This window comes from Camponotus floridanus, unplaced genomic scaffold (assembly GCF_003227725.1).
Source record: "Camponotus floridanus strain SB8 unplaced genomic scaffold, Cflo_v7.5 scaffold194, whole genome shotgun sequence".
Lineage (NCBI taxonomy): Eukaryota > Metazoa > Arthropoda > Insecta > Hymenoptera > Formicidae > Camponotus > Camponotus floridanus.
Window position 1 is genome coordinate 69,786 of NW_020229319.1, and position 18,239 is coordinate 88,024.

Here is an 18,239-nt window from a genome sequence, read left to right on the forward strand (position 1 = left end):
ATTCCTGGGATCATCTGAAGACGATTTTTCCTCAACGAAAATGTCGAGGCACTAATAATTTTCGAATTATAAATGATTGGAAATAAGGAGTTTTTCGTAAACTAAGCTTTGTAGAAATAAAATATTAAGAAAACCACATTCTTTGATTAATTTTAAAAAGAGTTTACTTTAGTTGAGTTTTAATTTAAGGCTTAATTGCAAAGATACATGATGACAAAAATCGAGAACATGCAAAAAATGATGGCCTTCATCGACATTTTCACTGAGAAAAAATCGTTACCAAATGATCAGGAATCTGTCTGAAAAATTGATTATGAGTTTTGGGACACCCTGTGTAAAGTATCTTGAATATGTAATAAAGGTAAAGATTGTATGTATATATAAGAAATTTATCTATATTTATTTGCACGACATACTTCAGTGAAGAATATAAATGCAATGATAATAGTTGGTAGCGATTTACAAACAAAGGGAATACCGTGATAATAGCGATAATTTCAAGACATTTACATATTTTTATGTTTGCATAAATACAGAATGTTAGAGAGAAAGAGAGGGGAAGGGGGAGGAGAGAGAGAGAGTGTGTGTCACATCTCCTGTTAACAAAATATACAAACAAAATTAAACAGCTGATAACTTCTTATCAATTAGTATAATCCCAAGTAGCACATCATTTGATGTTAAAAACGTGTGCTCGCTATCTGGGATATGATACAGAGACACTAGTGTTATATTCATTTCTTTTTTTTTTAATATAGAGGATCAGCAAGAGAGAAACAAGATTAAAACAATGCGTTTGAAAGTATATACCATTTAGTTATCCCATTTACATTATACATCGTATATCTTCATTTGTATATTTCCAGGAAAATGCTTCCAAGATCTCGGGTTATGAACCTATTTAAAAGGTAAACAATTGCAATTGTACACGTATTTAATTAATGTAAAGTCCATTCAAATACTCGAACGAGTACTGTCATAATCTTCTTATAAATATAGGCTCCTTAGCAAAGTAAACTTTGTTAACGCAAAACTTCAATATAACAGATTGAGCGTGTACGAAACGCTATGTTAGTAGATGGTGTTCTACCTTGCTTAAGCTACAAATGGATAACGGAAAGCACATATATATATATATATATATATATATATATATTATATATATATATATATACATATATTATATATATAAAATGATTATATATCATAATATATATTACATATATATAATAATTATATTATAATATATATTTTATATATATATACAGAGTGGCCCCGAACGTTCCAGCCAGACTTTGACATCTTGTAGGAAATTTAATTCTGAAGAAAAAATTTCGTATAAACATGGGTCGAAAAATGCTTCCTTAAGAAGTTATCGCTCAAAAACCTCTGATGAAGGAAGAGCGAAAAAAACGATAAAAATAAAAAATAAAAATCTTTTTCTTTTATGATAATAAAATAATTTGTTTTTAACTAATATTTTAGTAATAGCACGTAATAGTAGAAAATGAATAAAGACGTTTTTCAAGGAATTTATTTAGTTTCATTTTCTTTTCACTTTTTCTTGCTCTTCCTTCATCAGAGGTTTTTGAGCGATAACTTCTTAAGGTAGCATTTTTCGACCCATGTTTATAGGAAATTTTTTGTTCAGAATTATATTTCCTATAAGATCTCAAAGTCTGGCTGGAACGTTTGAGGCCATCCTGTATATATATACAATATGCATATTTACGAATAATCTAAAATAAAATATGCGCTCTTATAAAATTATTGCAGCTTCAACATAGCCCCAAACTTGAACCGAGAAAAACAAGTTTCCTTAAGCAATTAACATTTCTCGATTTTCTTCTTTAAAAGCTTATTCAGCGTATTTTGATTAAAATTATAATATTATGCTCACAAAAAAGATATATTACATGTCTCCATTCTCTAATTACGATAACGTATGTTTCTCTTTATCTTTCTTTTCGCGTAATTTTTCTGCTTTATCCGCTATTTATTTGTGTGTCTTAGGACTATAAAAGATTAGAATTTATATTAAAGACATACAGTCTACTGTTATTCAGATATATCCGTATTCAAATGATCGTTTCGTTGATGTCTAAAAATATCCTTAACTTTCCTTGGAGTTATTTTTCTTTTCTTTATATATATATATATATATATATATATATATATATATATATATAACCGCTATAATATCAATTAACCATTCTAGAGCGCGATTTCTTATCAGAAAACATTCATTAATTACATATAGTAATTCATTTAATCTATATTTTATACAAAATATCTCTGCATCGTTGCAATTGTTTGACAAAAACATACAAGTAACTTAATATTACGCACGTTCGATAGATTGAATTTTTCGTGTTTTGTATGTGCTCTCTCTCGATAACATATTTTTGTCCATTTGTGGCAGTAACAAAAGTTCTTGAGAATAACGTATAGCACCGATTGTCACGTGTAAAACTGGATCGATGATACAATACAAAAGAGCTTCCATTATCCGCAGGGAAAACACAAACGAGCAGATTAAAATTGGTAAGCTACAATCAAGATTTGAATATATATATATGTGTATGTGTATTTATATATGTGTGTGTATGTATATATACATACAGGGTGGCCCCGAACGTTCCAGATTTTAAGATTTAATTCTGAACAAAAAATTTCCTATAAACATGGGTCGAAAAATGCTTCCTTAAGAAGTTATCGCTCAAAAACCTTTAATGAAGGAAGAGCAAAAGGTGAAAAGAAAATGAAATAAAAAGAAAATGAAACTAAATAAATTTCTTGAAAAAAAAAACGATAAAAATAAAAATCTTTTTCTTTTATGAAAATATAATAAAAATTAGTTAAAAAAAAATTATTTTATTTTCATAAAAGAAAAAGATTTTTATTTTTTATTTTTATCGTTTTTTTCAAGAAATTTAATTAGTTTCATTTTCTTTTCACCTTTTGCTCTTCCTTCTTCAGAGATTTTTGAGCGATAACTTCTTAAGAAAGTATTTTTCGACCTATGTTTTATAGGAAATTTTTTCTTCAGAATTAAATTTCCTATAAGATCTCAAAGTCTGGCTGAAACGTTCGGGACCACCCTGTATATATATATATATATATATATATATATATATATATATATATATATGTGTGTGGGTGTGTGTGTATCTTCCAATTATATCCAATTATATTGTATCTCCTACTTTTATCAAAAAGTATTAAATTTATTTTCGAAATATGTTAAACACATTTTTCTCAGTGCAAGAGTTTTATATGTACATTAAAATATATACCTACATCTTAGAAACGAGCTTTCTCTGTCATTGTGCAATGGAAAATGTGAAAAGAAAATACAGATGCTCTATTACTGATAAATACATTATAAAGAATTTGAATGTATTGATAATATATAAATCATTTTTTGCCGAATGTATGTATATAAATTGTTTAAACAAATACATAAAGTATCCGAATACGAGTCCTGTCCGGCCAGCTATCCGTATCATTCCCATACAGCGTCTGCGTCAAATTCATCGCCAGATAGTGTGAAAATCATGTACGCGTAAGATCCGTGTGAGTTCTTTCTTACGCGATGCAATGATTTGTGAGCATTTATGCGATATGTCGTACCGTTCTTTTTATTTAGAAAACGCGTGCGCGCTATAAATATAGAAAAACTTCACAAACTCCAAAAAAAAAATGGAAAAGAAAATCCTTATCACTATTCAATTAACGATACTCTTGTTGTCTTCGCAGAGGATCTTCGCGCACGCTTGTGCGCGAAAAAGTAGAAGGATGACGGTGAATAAGGAACGCGATACAGAAGGACGTCCATACAGAACATTAAAAATACTTTTTTATATGTAATCTTACAGATTAAATCTAGATTAAATCTATAACTATAGACACACACACCTTTTTGTCTTTATCGAGCACTCATCTCTCGTTTTTCTTATACATCACGTTGTTCATACTCGATAATACATTGGATTTCGTTATCGTTGTTAGGCGTGTGTAAATTAAATAATGTGTGTAACATCGCTCGCGTGGGAGTCACGGCTGTACGAGGCCGGGGAGAGAATGGGCTCACGAGAAATTATCACCAGCTGTTTCCATCTTCATCTTCTTCTGTGGAGAAGTCACCTGCGAGCGTAGATCCGTACCAGGTCTTTTCGCTTGGGGATTACTTTTCACAGCGGTAGTTGGATCTGCTGATAATAATAGATCGTTTGTTCAAAAATGCATTCTTCTTGAAAGAATTTACATACAGGATGGATACAGTCGAATATCTCGTATAGAATGCATTTTAGAACAAAATGCTTTAGACAAAAGTTGTAAGGATTAAAAAGATGTATTTAACTGTAATATCCATTTCACATTGAGTGGCGTCGCCAAGGTCAGGGCAAAGTCAATTTGAATTTTTTAAATGGAACCCCCTATTTTTCATTGCATATTCTTGTAGCTTACCTCGAGAGCTTCCCAAAACACTATAATAAAATATTTTTCCCTCAAGCACTTTTTGAGTTATAAGGCTTAAAATCATTTCTTAATTTTACATAAACCATAAAATATTTAGTAAAATATTCATTTTTCGATTATCTTACCTTAATACTTTTATGTCCAAAATAATGAGAGGAATTAATTGGTGTAAATAAAACACATAGTTATTTCGAAGAAAAAATATGTAATTTGCAATTAATAATTAAATATTTCTTCTTAAAAGTAACTATGTGTTTTCTTTACACGAATTGAGTCCTCTCATTATTTTGTACGTAAAAGTATTAAGATAAGGTAATCGAAAAATGAATATTTTACAAGATATTTTACGGTTTATGTAAAATTAAGAAATTATTTTAAGCCTGATAACTCTGAAAGTACTTAATGAAAACTAACTTAATTATAGTGTTTTGGAAAGCTCTCGAGGTAAGCTACAAGAATATGCAATGAAAAATAGGGGGTTCCATTTAAAAAATTCAAATTGACTTTGCCGACCTTGGCGACGCCACTCAATGTGAAATGGATATTACAGTTAAATACATCTTTTTAATCCTTACAACTTTTGTCTAAAGCATTTTGTTCTAAAATGCATTCTATACGAGATATTTGGTGCTGTATCCAGACTTTTGGTCCACCCCTGTATACACATGACTCGGACTAACCTTGCAACCACCTGACTTGAGTGGCTGGTCCATATCCCTTGTCGTTTCGTGCTGCTATTCTAAAGATTATGGCCGGTTTCGTAGTCGTGTCCACGTGAGCGGCATTAAGGGCACTATTGTTCACCGAACAAGCATTATTCGAACCGCAATAAACTCTAATAAAGGCTAACTGATTTGGATTCGACACAACTGTTTTTGGTTCCCCGTCATTGTTCAACGCGGTACTCCGCACTGCCAGATAGACGGAATATTCGAGGATGGGACCAACGTTGCTCGGTGGCGGTTCCCAAGAGATTTGTGCGCCGTCTGCGGACTTGGATATTTTTATAGCGCTCGGTGCACCCGGGAAGCCCGGAAGACACGTTTTGAATGCTGCTACCTGTAATGAAATAAAAAAAAATCCCACGTCTTATTTGTCACAAAAATTTTGCCTACTAAATAAATATTATACGCGTACAAAATTCGACTTGTTACCTCGCTCCAGGCACTTTGTCCGCAAGTATTCACAGCGGCGACTCTGAATTTATAGGCAGTTCCAGGCTCCAATGCTACTTTGGTCCTTCCTTTAAAGATATCCATCGTCAAGGATTGTGTAATATCTAGCGGCTCGTCGCCAGGAAGATAATAATGTTGGACTGTAAAGCTGGTTCCCTTTATTACTCCTACATCGTACCATTCTGCCTCTTTCTTCTCCTCTTCGCTCTACAAAAATATCAATTAATATAATATATTTGTTGGCAGAACAGTACATTATAATAAAATCTACCTGTTCGTTTTTAACTTTTATCGGTGACTCAGCCGATCCCAAAGCAGCGGTAGCCAATGTCGTCAATGCCGTCGAATCATCCCCGGTTTCCGATCTAGCATCATTGAGCTTCTCCTGCTTCAAATTTTCTTTCTTCGAGGACGTTAGTTCGTCTTTCACTTCCATTTTCACAGGCATGTGTACTTTTGCGTCTTCCATTTCCTTCTCGAGAGGCAAGGCGACACCGTTGATCGATGATATTGGTACATCGGGCGACTTGTCGTGTTCTGTAGGTTCGTCGGTTGGTTCCAGTTTCATCTGCACACTCGGCGTTACGACCGGAGTCGTCACCGGTGGTGTTACATTAACTGCATCTGTCGCAGTCAACGTGCCATCATCAGTGGCCATTGGCTCACTGGTGTCTTCCGATTTTGCGAGAGAATTTTCAGCCGGAAGATTGATCTCTGCTTCTGCATTTTCATCTTTCACTTTCTCAGTTTCCTGAGTTTCATCTTTGGAAAGATGTGCCGTATCCGTATCTTCAACAAATAGATTCTCAGTCGCCAATGACTTTTCGTCTTCGGCAGAATACGGTTCGAGCTTTATATCTTTCGCTTGGTTGCTCTCATCCTGTTGGGTTTCATCGGTTTTCGTTGCTGTCGGATTTACGACGTCTGTCAAAGTTGTCTGTTCCGATGACGCTTCCGCAGGTGATTCTACCAAAGGTAAATCAGGTTTCATCGGTTTCGTTTCATCAATTAATGGTTTAATATCCACCTCTTTTTCATTCGGTTGCTCCGCATCATCGGCGCTTGTTTCGATAGGTATTTCGTCATCGGCTGATGGATTATCAGCGGCTTCCTCGGAAATTTCGCCGGTAACAGCAGGAGTAATCGACTCAGTCGTTACCGCTTCAGGCGTGGCGGCTTCCTCCTTTATTGTAGATTCTTCCGTTTGAACATTTTCAGCCTGAACATTAACACCCTGTTCTGCAACTGCTGCCGGCTCATCAACATTAGCCGATTCGGTAGCGCTTTCTGAAGGAGCAGACTCTTCGTCTAGATCCATCTTCTCCTCGTCTTCCGATAAAAGAGCATCAATCGGCCCGTCAACTTGAGGAAGTATAAAATTTCCATCGCCGTCGACTTGCATCGGTTCACCCGCACTCATCTGTGAAACTAGAGCAGCCGCTGTAGTCGTTTCATTACCATTACAGCTGTCTTCCATTTTGTCGTCACCAGCAGCACCATCATCTGCAGCTACCATAAACGACAGGCCACCAGATGGTTCCTGAACCGGATCTATCAGACCTGCCTCTGCTGCTAATGCGGCTAACGCAGCATCAGTAGTAGCTGGGCCATCAGATGTTGATGCTAAAATATTATTTTATGTAATTTAACAATTTGCAATTTTTTTCATATCATGTTGATGTTCAAATACATAACTCCATTTACCTAAGGAAGCTGAAGGTTGTTTCTGTGAAGAAACAAAAAGCATTTTACCAGCATCTATTGAATCTGATGCACTCGAAGTAGTCACTATAGAACTGCTTGTTGGCATAAGCGTCACTGTCTTTGCACCTATGCCTCCCGACATTTGCAAAGTTACCGGTTTCCCAGACATCGTCACTGCTTCCTATAATTTGTGTAAATAAATTAGACACATAAAAATGTTATATAGGATGTTTCAGACCACCCATTCAAAAACTAGAGAAGTGATTATTTCAAAAAACATTTTCTTTATAAATCGAGAGCGCTCTATCGAATGGTGATATTTTCAACTTCTGATTTCGGCCGGAAATAAACGATTTAGATCGGAAGTGCATTTTTTTAAATGGAACCCTCTATTTTTCATTGCATATTTTTGTAGCTTACCTCGAGAGCTTTCCAAAACACTATAATAAATTATTTTTCCATAAAGTACTTTTCGAGTTATGAGGCTTGAAATCATTTCTTAATTTTACATAAACCATAAAATATTTTGTAAAATATTCATTTTTCGATTATCTTACCTTAATACTTTTAAGTACAAAATAATGAGAGGAATCAATTGATGTAAAAAAAAACATACAGTTGTTTTTAAGAAAAAATATGGAATTGTTAATAGCAAATTACATATTTTTTCTTAGAAACAATTATGTGTTTTCTTTACACCAATTGATTCCTCTTATTATTTTGTACATAAAAGCGTTAAGATAAGATAATCGAAAAATAAATATTTTACTAGATATTTTATAGTTTATGCAAAATCAAGAAATGATTTTAAGTCTTATAACTCGAAAAGTACTTCATGGAAAAATAATTTATTATAGTGTTTTGGAAAGCTTTCGAGGTAAACTACAAGAATATGCAATGAAAAATAGGGGGTTCCATTTAAAAAACTGCACTTTCTGTCTGAATCGTCTATTTCCGGCCGGAAGCAGAAGTTGAAAATATCACCATTCGATAGAACGCACCCGATTTATGAAGAAAATGTTTTTACTTTTTTGAAATAACCACTTCTCTAGTTTTTAAATGGATGGTCTTAAACACTCTGTATATATATTCTTTCTCTTACTTACGGGAGTTTTTTGCATTTGTGGCACGGCAACGATTTGACTTTTGCCAGGATTGAAGATGGCTTGCGAACTGCCTTTCGTAGCGATAGTCACTGTCTTTGGTACACCGCCCTGTCCCGGGACTGTGATAGTGATAGGCTTGCCGGCAGTTCCACCGCCCATCGCACCAGAAGAAACAACAATCATTTTGACGCCTTGTTGATTCGTGACATGATTAGTAGCCGATAATGGTAGGACGTTGACAGGAGTAGTAATGTTACCCCCTTGTCCCGTACTAGCCTGCGAGGTCGTCACAGCTTGCACAGCTCTAAGACCTGAGCCTGTAGTAACGACAATGATTTGATTGGGTCTGCCAACCAGTCCGCCATTACCACCTGGTTTAGTAATCATTATAGTCTGCTTGCCCGTGATATTCTGTCCCTTGCTCATCGCTACTATATTTGACGTTTTCATGGTCGTGAGTATCTTTGATCCTGCCACCGTATTTGGACTCACCAGTCGCAATATTGTCGCTCCCTGATTGAGAGGCTTTGCGCCGGCCGCTTGGACAGTTTTGCCGGGAATGAGGCTCACCTTGGGCACTGTGGTCACCATGCCCTGTCCGGTCTTGAGGAGATGCACAATCTGCTGACCAGATATGTTCTGACCGGGTTTTTGCAATATGATCTGTTTGCTTTGCTGCGGCGAAGTGGCGCGCAGCACCGTAGCACCGGGCGCAGCGAAGCGAATCTGCTGACCCGGCTGAACATTCTTCATCCTAATGGTATTGGTCGCGGTCGCGGCTCCAGCCTGCGGCAGAATGGGGACATTGTTCATGGTAATTTTTGGAGTGGCGGCCGCCGCGGCAGCCAGAGCGGCGATGCCGGACATCGCGGCGGCGGGTGTCTGGCCTGACGCCACAGTTGTAGTCGCGGTCGCGGTGGTTTGCTGTTGTTGCTCGGTGGTAGCCACTGCTACTGCCGTCGGTATCGCTGCCGCGACCGTGGAAGTAACCAGGGGAGAACGGATGCGTATGACATTGCCGGTCACGACTCTCGGAGTCATGGGACTCGTCGGTTTTGGCACCACTTGCGGCGATACAACCTTTACGGGACTCTGCGCGGTCGACTGGACTCGCAACGGACTCGTCACCGTCGCTGTGACAGTCGATCTGGCGGCAGCGGCAGGAGACGGGATAGTCGGAGGAAGAGCAGCGACCGTGGTCACGGGCGGAGATGTGACGGGGACGGTCGCGGGGGTTGTCGCCATCACGGGAGTCGTTACCGCTGCCGCGGGGGTGGTGCTGACGATGGGTGTGGTAGGGGCTGGTGCGCTTACTGGCGGGAAAGCGCCAGTCGCCGCTGGTGGCATGTCGTACTTCTGTATCTGGAGGATATAATATTGCGCGGACGGGCTCGCGGTCCAGCTGACTTCCAACGTTTGCGTGGAAGCCCTGACCAGCTGGACTCTGGAAGGCGGCGTCGGTTTACTGACCTCGAGATACCATAGATCCTTGCAGCAAACCTGAAGAATCACACAAGTGTCGTAATATAAAGGCACTCTATCCGATTAAGGATCGTATAACCAAGACTAACCCTGACCTGGTTGTTCCAAGCTTTACGATAGCCGTCTCTACCAGACCAAACGTAGAGTCTGCTGTGCACACCAACTGCACAGTGACCGGCGCGAGCACGTGGAACATTTTCCTCCAGAGAATCGACAGTCAATTGCTCCCAAGTTAGAGTTTCTGAAATAATATTTCATTTAAACAACGGTGAAACACAATGCAAATAGGATCGAAAACAAGTCTTTCTGATAAATAATCTTCTTCTCGATGAATAATTAAATTTTATCAAACTGATTATCAGCAAGCTGATAAATTTATTATCAAGATACTTTAGGACTATGTACATTTGAGCAAATTCAGAATATTTTTCTACTTAATATGCCAGCAATATTTCCATTCTTCTGGACTATGTCAACGGGATTTATCAGATTGTAAATCTACGAATTACGTTACTGCACATTTAATCATAAAATTTCATTAGCATATACATTGTCCACAGACAATTTCAGCAATATTATGATTACTTGGAATTGTATGTAGTATCTCATGGACGCATTAGAACTTCTCAAAAATATACTTCTAAAAAGTATATTACATTCCTTCCACGCGCGTTAAGTCACTCCCGAATAATATGTGTAAGAATAATGACCTTGCCACGCAATATAGGATGAGCCATTTTAAGTTACCCACTCCAATAACTTTTTTATTTTTGAATGTACAATAAAATATTTCAAATAAAAGTTGCTTGACTTCGAGGGGACAGAAGATGGTGGCAAAATTTTGACCTTGGATAGTCATTTGAAGGTCACATTCAATTTCTTAAATGGAATCTACTATTTTTCATTGCATATTCTTGTAGCTTATCTCGAGAGCTTTCCAAAACATTCTAATAAAATATTTTTTCCTCGAGTACTTTTTGAGTTATAAGGCTTGAAATTACTTCTTAATTTTACATAAATCATAAAATATATCTAATAAAATATTCATTTTTCGATTATCTTACCTTAATACTTTTATGTACAAAATAATGAGAAGAATCAATTGGTGTAAAGAAAACACATAGTTGTTTCTAAGAAAAAATATGTAATTTGCAATTAACAATTCCATATTTTTTCTTAAAAACAACTGTATGTTTTCTTTACATCAATTGATTCCTCTCATTATTTTGTACATAAAAGCATTAAGGTAAGATAATCGAAAAATGAATATTTTACTAGATATTTTATGATTTATGTAAAATTAAGAAATGATTTAAACCCTCATAACTCAAAAAGTACTTAACGAAAAGGTACTTAATTATAGTGTTTTGGAAAGCTCTCGAGATAAACTACAAGAATATGCAATGAAAAATAGTAGGTTCCATTTAAGAAATTGAAGGTGATCTTTATGTGACCTTCAAATGACTATCCAAGATCAAATTTTTGCCATCATCTTCTGTCCCCCTCGAAATCAAGCAACTCTTATTTGAAACATTTTGTTGTACATTCAAAAATAAAAGTTATTGGGATGGGTAACTTAAAATAGCCCACCCTGTATAAAGCGGGCGCAATACCTTTTTCGGATGGCATAGAAAGGACATATTCATGCAAATCTCGCGAATAATCGTCATGTGAAACGATATCTCTTCTACAACTTTGAACTTAACAGGAGTGAAAGTAATTCATTAAAGTAGAACTGCATATGATCTACTTAATTTTGAGAGATTCCTGCATATTTAAGATTTATAATGAAAGAAATGATGAAATGTAGCTTACCTAGATTCAAGCATGCTAGTGTACTTGTGCATTTCCACTCTTTCTCATGCGTCGCGACTTTAACATCATCGACGACCAATGGCACCCATCCCCCGAATACGTACATGCGATGACCGATCAAAGTGGCAGTATGTAGTGATCGTGGTAGAGGGGTGGGTCCATGGACCATTGGTTTGTTCCAAGTCATCGAATCGACATCGAGGAACCACAAATCACCCAAACGACAACCGCTCATACCACCGTAAATCACCAGACAGGATTTACCCGTCGTACGATCGGTGTAGGCGACTCCAGTGTGAGATTCTCTGGGGGGTGGCGCATGTCCATGCGTCTGCGGCACATCCCAGGCTGTTTGGCCATTGGGAAGAAGCTCGAGAGTATACAGATCGTTCAGATATCTCGGTATATTGTTCTTCGGGTCATCGCTGTCGTTCGCGAGACCTCCAAAGAGGAAGACCCTGTTGCCGATAAGAGTGAAACTGTGTCCCAATCGCGGACACGGAGGTGGCTCGTGTTTAGGCGGCTTCGGCTTCAAGCGTTTCCATTCCCATCGGCTCGCTTGGAGCTCGTACAGCTCGTTGGAGTACTTGCCATATTCCACCATTCCGCCAAAGACCAGGATACGTGTGCCGTCGACGACAAATCCGTATGCCGCGCAACCTGGCGGGATATCTCCCTTTGTGGATGGCACGAACCATTGGTTTGTGGCTGCAAAAGTATATATAAATGTTTATATTGTTATATATGATACATATTTTAAAGTAACCTTTTATTTTCTGATTGTAATATTAATGAGGCATTCATAAGAATAACCCACTCTGAGTATTTTTTGTAAACTTGTAAAAATAAATACTTGATCAAAATAATTTAATCATATCAATGAAATTTGTTTTTATTACATATTGGAAAATGTTCAATAACAGAATTTAATTTTATTATTTTAAGTGACTTTAATTATTTAAATAACAAATTTTTGTATTTAAATGATAATTATTTAAATAAATAAGTTTCAATTATTTTAAATAATAAATTTAAAATTTTTTAAAATCTTAATTTCACTTTAAAACATATATAATACTTTAAAACTACACTTTAAAACATATATAATAATAATTATATATATATATATATATATATATATATATATATAGCTAGTATATTTTATATTTAATTTTATAGTAATATATTTAATTTTTTTGTAATTTATTCATGTCTATTCAAATTCTTTTACTTTGTTAAAAAATCTCCTGATTGTCCAGATATTTTTGCTTAAAATTTCAGGTAAAGAAAATATTTAAACATAACATTTTCATTTTTTTATCATTACAAATTAAAAAAAGGAAAAGATATATATACTACATATTCAATCTTGTGAAGACATATGAATATATATATATACACACACATATATGTATAAAATAAATATATATCTATTTATTATAAATAATATTAATTATATATATATATATATATATATATATATATATTTATTTATTTTAAATACAGAGGTATATAATATATTAGAGAAATACAGAGACAGATATATATATATATATATTTATAACATATTTTAAATACACTTCACTTGATTTACCGATTGCTTACGATACAAGAAAAAAATTATCAAAAATAAAAATAAAAAATAAAATTTCCGAATTCTCAATAAAATTCCATGAGAATTCTCTGATTTTTCAATTATAACAAAATCCCTAAGAATTCCAAGTTTTTCTAATAGAGTAAAAATCTTGTTAAGGCGCATTCGGACCTTGGCAGAAAAACAGGAGCCAATCACAGAAAAGCAGAATGTACTGTTTACTACACAGTACGAATTGTGATTGACTTCAGATTTTCTGTTTCTCGCTTTTCTGCCAAGGTATGAATGCGCCCTTGGATCTTTGAAAAAAGAAATGCAACCAAAATATTTCTATTAAATTTCAAAAATTAAAAGAAATCAAAGTAGGCAGACAATCTAGGACATTGTTCCAAATCTATTACTGAAAAATCTCTGCAATTTTCTATTAAGCGTCGTTTACAATGAGATTTTAAGGAAACTAAGACGTAAGGCTAATATTACATTTGTCGTACGACAAATTTTTTAAGCACATTGATTGATTGCGGGATAATAATTTTTTGAATCTTTAAAAATTTTCTATTCTGCAGCCAATCAGTGTGCTTAAAAAATTTGTCGTACGACAAATGTAATATTAGCCTTAGACTTAAGAAATTGACCAATCACAATCGAATATTCTCTTAATACTTGACTGTGATTGGTCAATTTCTAAAGTCTTACGCTTTAAGTCTCCTTAAAATCTCATTGTAGACAACGCTTTACAAATCAATTACAGCTTTACAAATCTTGTAAAGTAAAAAAAAAAAGGACTTTTATTTCAACCAATAACTCAATCAATTTATTTCTCTCAAACGAAACAAAAAACATAAGAGCGTTAAAAAAAAAAAGGAAAAAGCAAAGAGGAAGGACATCGCCGAGAGGCAGAAACCACAAGAATCCATATGCGTTCCGGCTGTTACCATGGCGAGCTCGAGCGCGAGGGCAAACATTTCGAAATTCCGGCTGGAAGTGCGCGCAACTGCGCGCGCATGCGCGACGAGTCGGCGCTGCGCCGACACGCATGCGCGGGAGAGAGAGAGACCGCGGCGGCCGGGCGAGAGAGGGAAACGACGCGCGCGAGGGATAGAAAGAGAGAGAGGGAAGAAAGGAAGGAAGAGAGAAAGAGAGAGAGAGACGAGGCGAAGAAGCGCGAACGTGGAACGACGGGAAACGCGATTGCGTCGCGCTCCCTTTTAAGCAAGGGGGCGTTGAAGGCAACAATGGCCGCTCCCGCGTATAAACACGTAGAAATGACAGATCGCGGCCGATTACGCGTCGCCGGCTTCCCCGGGCCGATGCCCGCCGATTCCCGAACGGGACGCGGGGGGCGATGGGGGGCCCGCGGAGGGCGATCGGGACCCCCCGGCGAAAGGCACGTCCCGACGATCCGGCCGGTGACCGTCTTGTCAACGTATGCCGCCATATTGGTTCGCGGGAATCGGCGAGGGAAAAAGGGACGCGAGAAGCCACAGGAGAGAGAGAGAGAGAGAGGAGGGGGACACGAGACTCACCCGTGTTGTATACGTGTAGCTCGTCGACGATGCCCTCGTTACCGCCGCCGAAGACCACCATGAGGTCCTTGATGGCGACCGCCCGGTGGCCATGCCTCGGCCTCGGCTGGGGCCCGGTAGGATTCGCGATCCGCTTCCACTTTAGCATGGGTGCCGCCATGATGACCGTCGATCACATCATTTTTTCATGCCGCGCGAACGTACCACTGCTACTATCGCTGCTATTGCTATTTGGGAGCCACCGCCACCGTCGAGTTATTCCGAGAGTGGCGCGATACACGGTGGATTATGTAGACCGGGTGTCCTCCTCTATCACAGAACGCGCGCACCGAACTTGGAGGCTCTGCGCGCGACGCCGCGCGTGTATACGTGTGTGTGTGTGTCACTGTATTTACGTGCGCGGTGTGTTTACGGGCACCGGTCGCGCGGATTCTAGAGCGGCAGCTTCACGTCGTTGGTGTCCTCGTCGTCTTGCGATCCTCTCACATCGTTCCCTCTCTCTCGCTCACTCGAAGATTCGAGATTAATCGGCGGCGATTCCGGGTGTACGCGAAAGCTCCTCCCCCTCTGCCGCCCGATGGCGAAGTTTGGTTGAAAAAGCGAAGGGCGGGCTAGTGGAGGTTTGTGTGGTTACGGCAAGATCGAGCGAGACGCGACGAGTGATGAGCGTCGTGCTTGTCGGAGAAACAGACGGATTGCTCGGGAAATTGACGGGAAGGCGCACGAGCGGCCTTCGAGAACCTCGTCCACCATTGCACACAACTCTCGCGTCGGCAACAAGCGGTAACAGGACGGGCGCATTGCCAACCGACGCCGAATTCCAGGGGATTAGGGAGTGTTCGATGGCGGCGATATTTTCGATCTTTCGAGAATCGATCGTTTTCTTTGGGTGGGATTCGATTGACCACGTCGCCAATTGGTTGATTCAAAATAGGACTCTCTGATTGGTTAATCGTTGCTGGTTACCCTAGGCACGAGTCGATATAGGCCGGTATTCATAGTCCGATCTTATATTTAAGATTGTCTTAAGTCTGGTCCGAGATTGACTTAAGACCTCATTCAACCAATCAAATAGTTGCGTAGCATTCCAAACTCGAACTTAAGACGATCTCAAATATAAGATCGGACTATGAATACCGGCCATAATTGGCTGTGGTCAAAAGGGACGCTCCCGTTTTTTTTCGGTTTCTCCTTCGAAATTTGTTATCTCGGTAATTTTGTTCTGTTTCTCATAATTTTATTAATGTAAATACAGTATAAAGGATTTGATGAATTGTTTATGTATGTGAATTCTATTTTTTTCCCTCTCTCTCTTTCTCTGTCGATATAATTTATCTTAGGCCGGATCTACAATAGATAATTTAGGCCGGGTGCACCAATGTTATTTCATCTTTAAAGGCTTTCGCACATGAATTGCCATAACCATAAACGTAAAACGTAAACGTAAGCTGAAAAACCAATCGGAATATCGCTTTAGCTTTGGGTCTGTTCGTTTTAGTTGCACTGCTGCATTAGTGCAATAAGTTAGAAAGAGACAAACATACTTTCTTTCACTCTAACTAATTGCACTAGTGCAGCAGTACAGCTAAAACGAACAGACCCTATATGTATCCTAGAAGACAATAGAAATGATGATAAAGTTGGCCATAAGCAGAAGTAACTAGGATTTCAACCAGTTAAAATCCTAATCGCAAAGGAGTCGCAAGTCGTAAGTCATAGGCAAATTGACCAACCATAGTCGATTATTTTAAAAATAATAAACCATGAGTGGTCAATTTGTCTACTTACGATTTGCGACTCCTTTGTGACGTTACGATACGACCAATGTAGATCCAGCTTAAGACCGAGTCTACAATAGGCAATTTAAGCATCAAGCCTTAAGAGATTGACCAATCACAGTCAAGTATGAAGAGAATACTCGGCTGTGATTGGTCAATTTCTTAAGTCTTACGCTTAAGGCCCGATTGCACCAACGTTATTTCAGCTTTAAGCGAAACTTAAATATATGTCTGTCTTTATTTATTTAAAAAGAAAGATAAAGATAGATATATATTTAAGTCTTGCTTAGGCCCAGTTCCACAATCCAGTTAATTCGAGTTTAAGTAGCGAATGGACCAATCAGGACCCAGTTTAACGTATTAAACTCGGATTAACTCGAATTGTGGAACCGGGCCTTAAAGCTAAAATAATGATGGTACAATTAGAGCACTAAATATACAGGTATTCTATACTCCGCCATTTTTAATCCATTCCCCCTCCTTGTTTCTTGTGTCACTCGCCTCGTCGCTAAGCTGAGATTATAGTAGATAGGTTAGTGAGATTATATGGGGTGGGGGGATGGATTAAAAATGGTGGAGTATAGAATACTCATATATTTAGTGCCTTAGTACAATCAGGCCTAAGTCTCCTTAAAAAGCCGCATTAGCCCGGGTCTACAATAGATAATTTAAGCCTTAAGCCTTAAAAGATTGACCAATCACAGTCAAATATGAAGAGAATACTCGGCTGTGATTGGCCAATTTCTTAAGGCTTAGGGCTTAAATTATCTATTGTAGATCGGGACTTAAGTGTCGTCTACAATGAGATTTTAAGGAGACTTAAGGCATAAGACTTAAAAAATTGACCAATCACAGTCAAGTATTAAGAGAATATTCGATTGTGATTTGTTAATTTCTTAAGTCTTACGCCTTAAGTCTCCTTAAAATCTCATTGTAGACGACGCTTTAAGGACAATCGGTGATACTAGTAGGCTCACTATTCAAAAAATATTAATTAAATCTATTATTTATTTTGTATTAATCATAATTGTTATAATAATTTAGTTAAAATTAAAATTTGAATATTAATATTTACATATTTAGAAAGTAATTCAGGCCGAGTCTACAATAGATAATTTAAGCCCTAAGCTTTAAGAAATTGACCAATTACAGTCGAGTATTCTCTTCATACTTGACTGTGATTGGTCAATCTCTTAAGGCTTAAGACTTAAATTGTCTATTGTAGACCCGGCCTAACAACGTAAAAAGCGTAAAATAATTACGTATAGAAAATATATTCTTTCTCTTCTTGTAGTAATTAAACAAAATAAATTGTTTTACATTGTTGCTAGAAATGCTGATAGTCATTTATTTTTAAAATAAGGGAGCAATCAAAATATTTTTCTTTTCTCTAATATTTTTTTCAATAAATAATAGAAATAAATGCAGATATATTTCAATAGAACATTATAATGAGATCACAAGATATTTAAATGAATACGATGGTGTTCAGCATTGAATTTCGTATATACTAAAATGAGTTATATCCTTAAAAAGGCATGATGAGGAGCAGTACATATTTGAGAAAAGAACACCAA

At 37.3% G+C, this 18,239-nt stretch overlaps 1 protein-coding gene across 1 annotated transcript; it reads right to left on the minus strand.

Annotated features, from left to right (window-relative positions):
* Positions 1-3,841: 3,841 nt before the first annotated feature.
* LOC105256906 (host cell factor) lies at positions 3,842-15,690 on the minus strand. Its single transcript, XM_025407897.1, has 9 exons — positions 14,885-15,690; positions 11,765-12,472; positions 10,039-10,190; positions 8,468-9,967; positions 7,362-7,542; positions 5,929-7,280; positions 5,637-5,864; positions 5,163-5,541; positions 3,842-4,214 (listed from the first exon to the last, which is right to left on the minus strand). Exons 1-9 carry the CDS (start codon positions 15,042-15,044, stop codon positions 4,090-4,092), a joined length of 4,785 nt encoding a protein of 1,594 aa, XP_025263682.1. The 5' UTR covers positions 15,045-15,690; the 3' UTR covers positions 3,842-4,089.
* Positions 15,691-18,239: the final 2,549 nt, after the last annotated feature.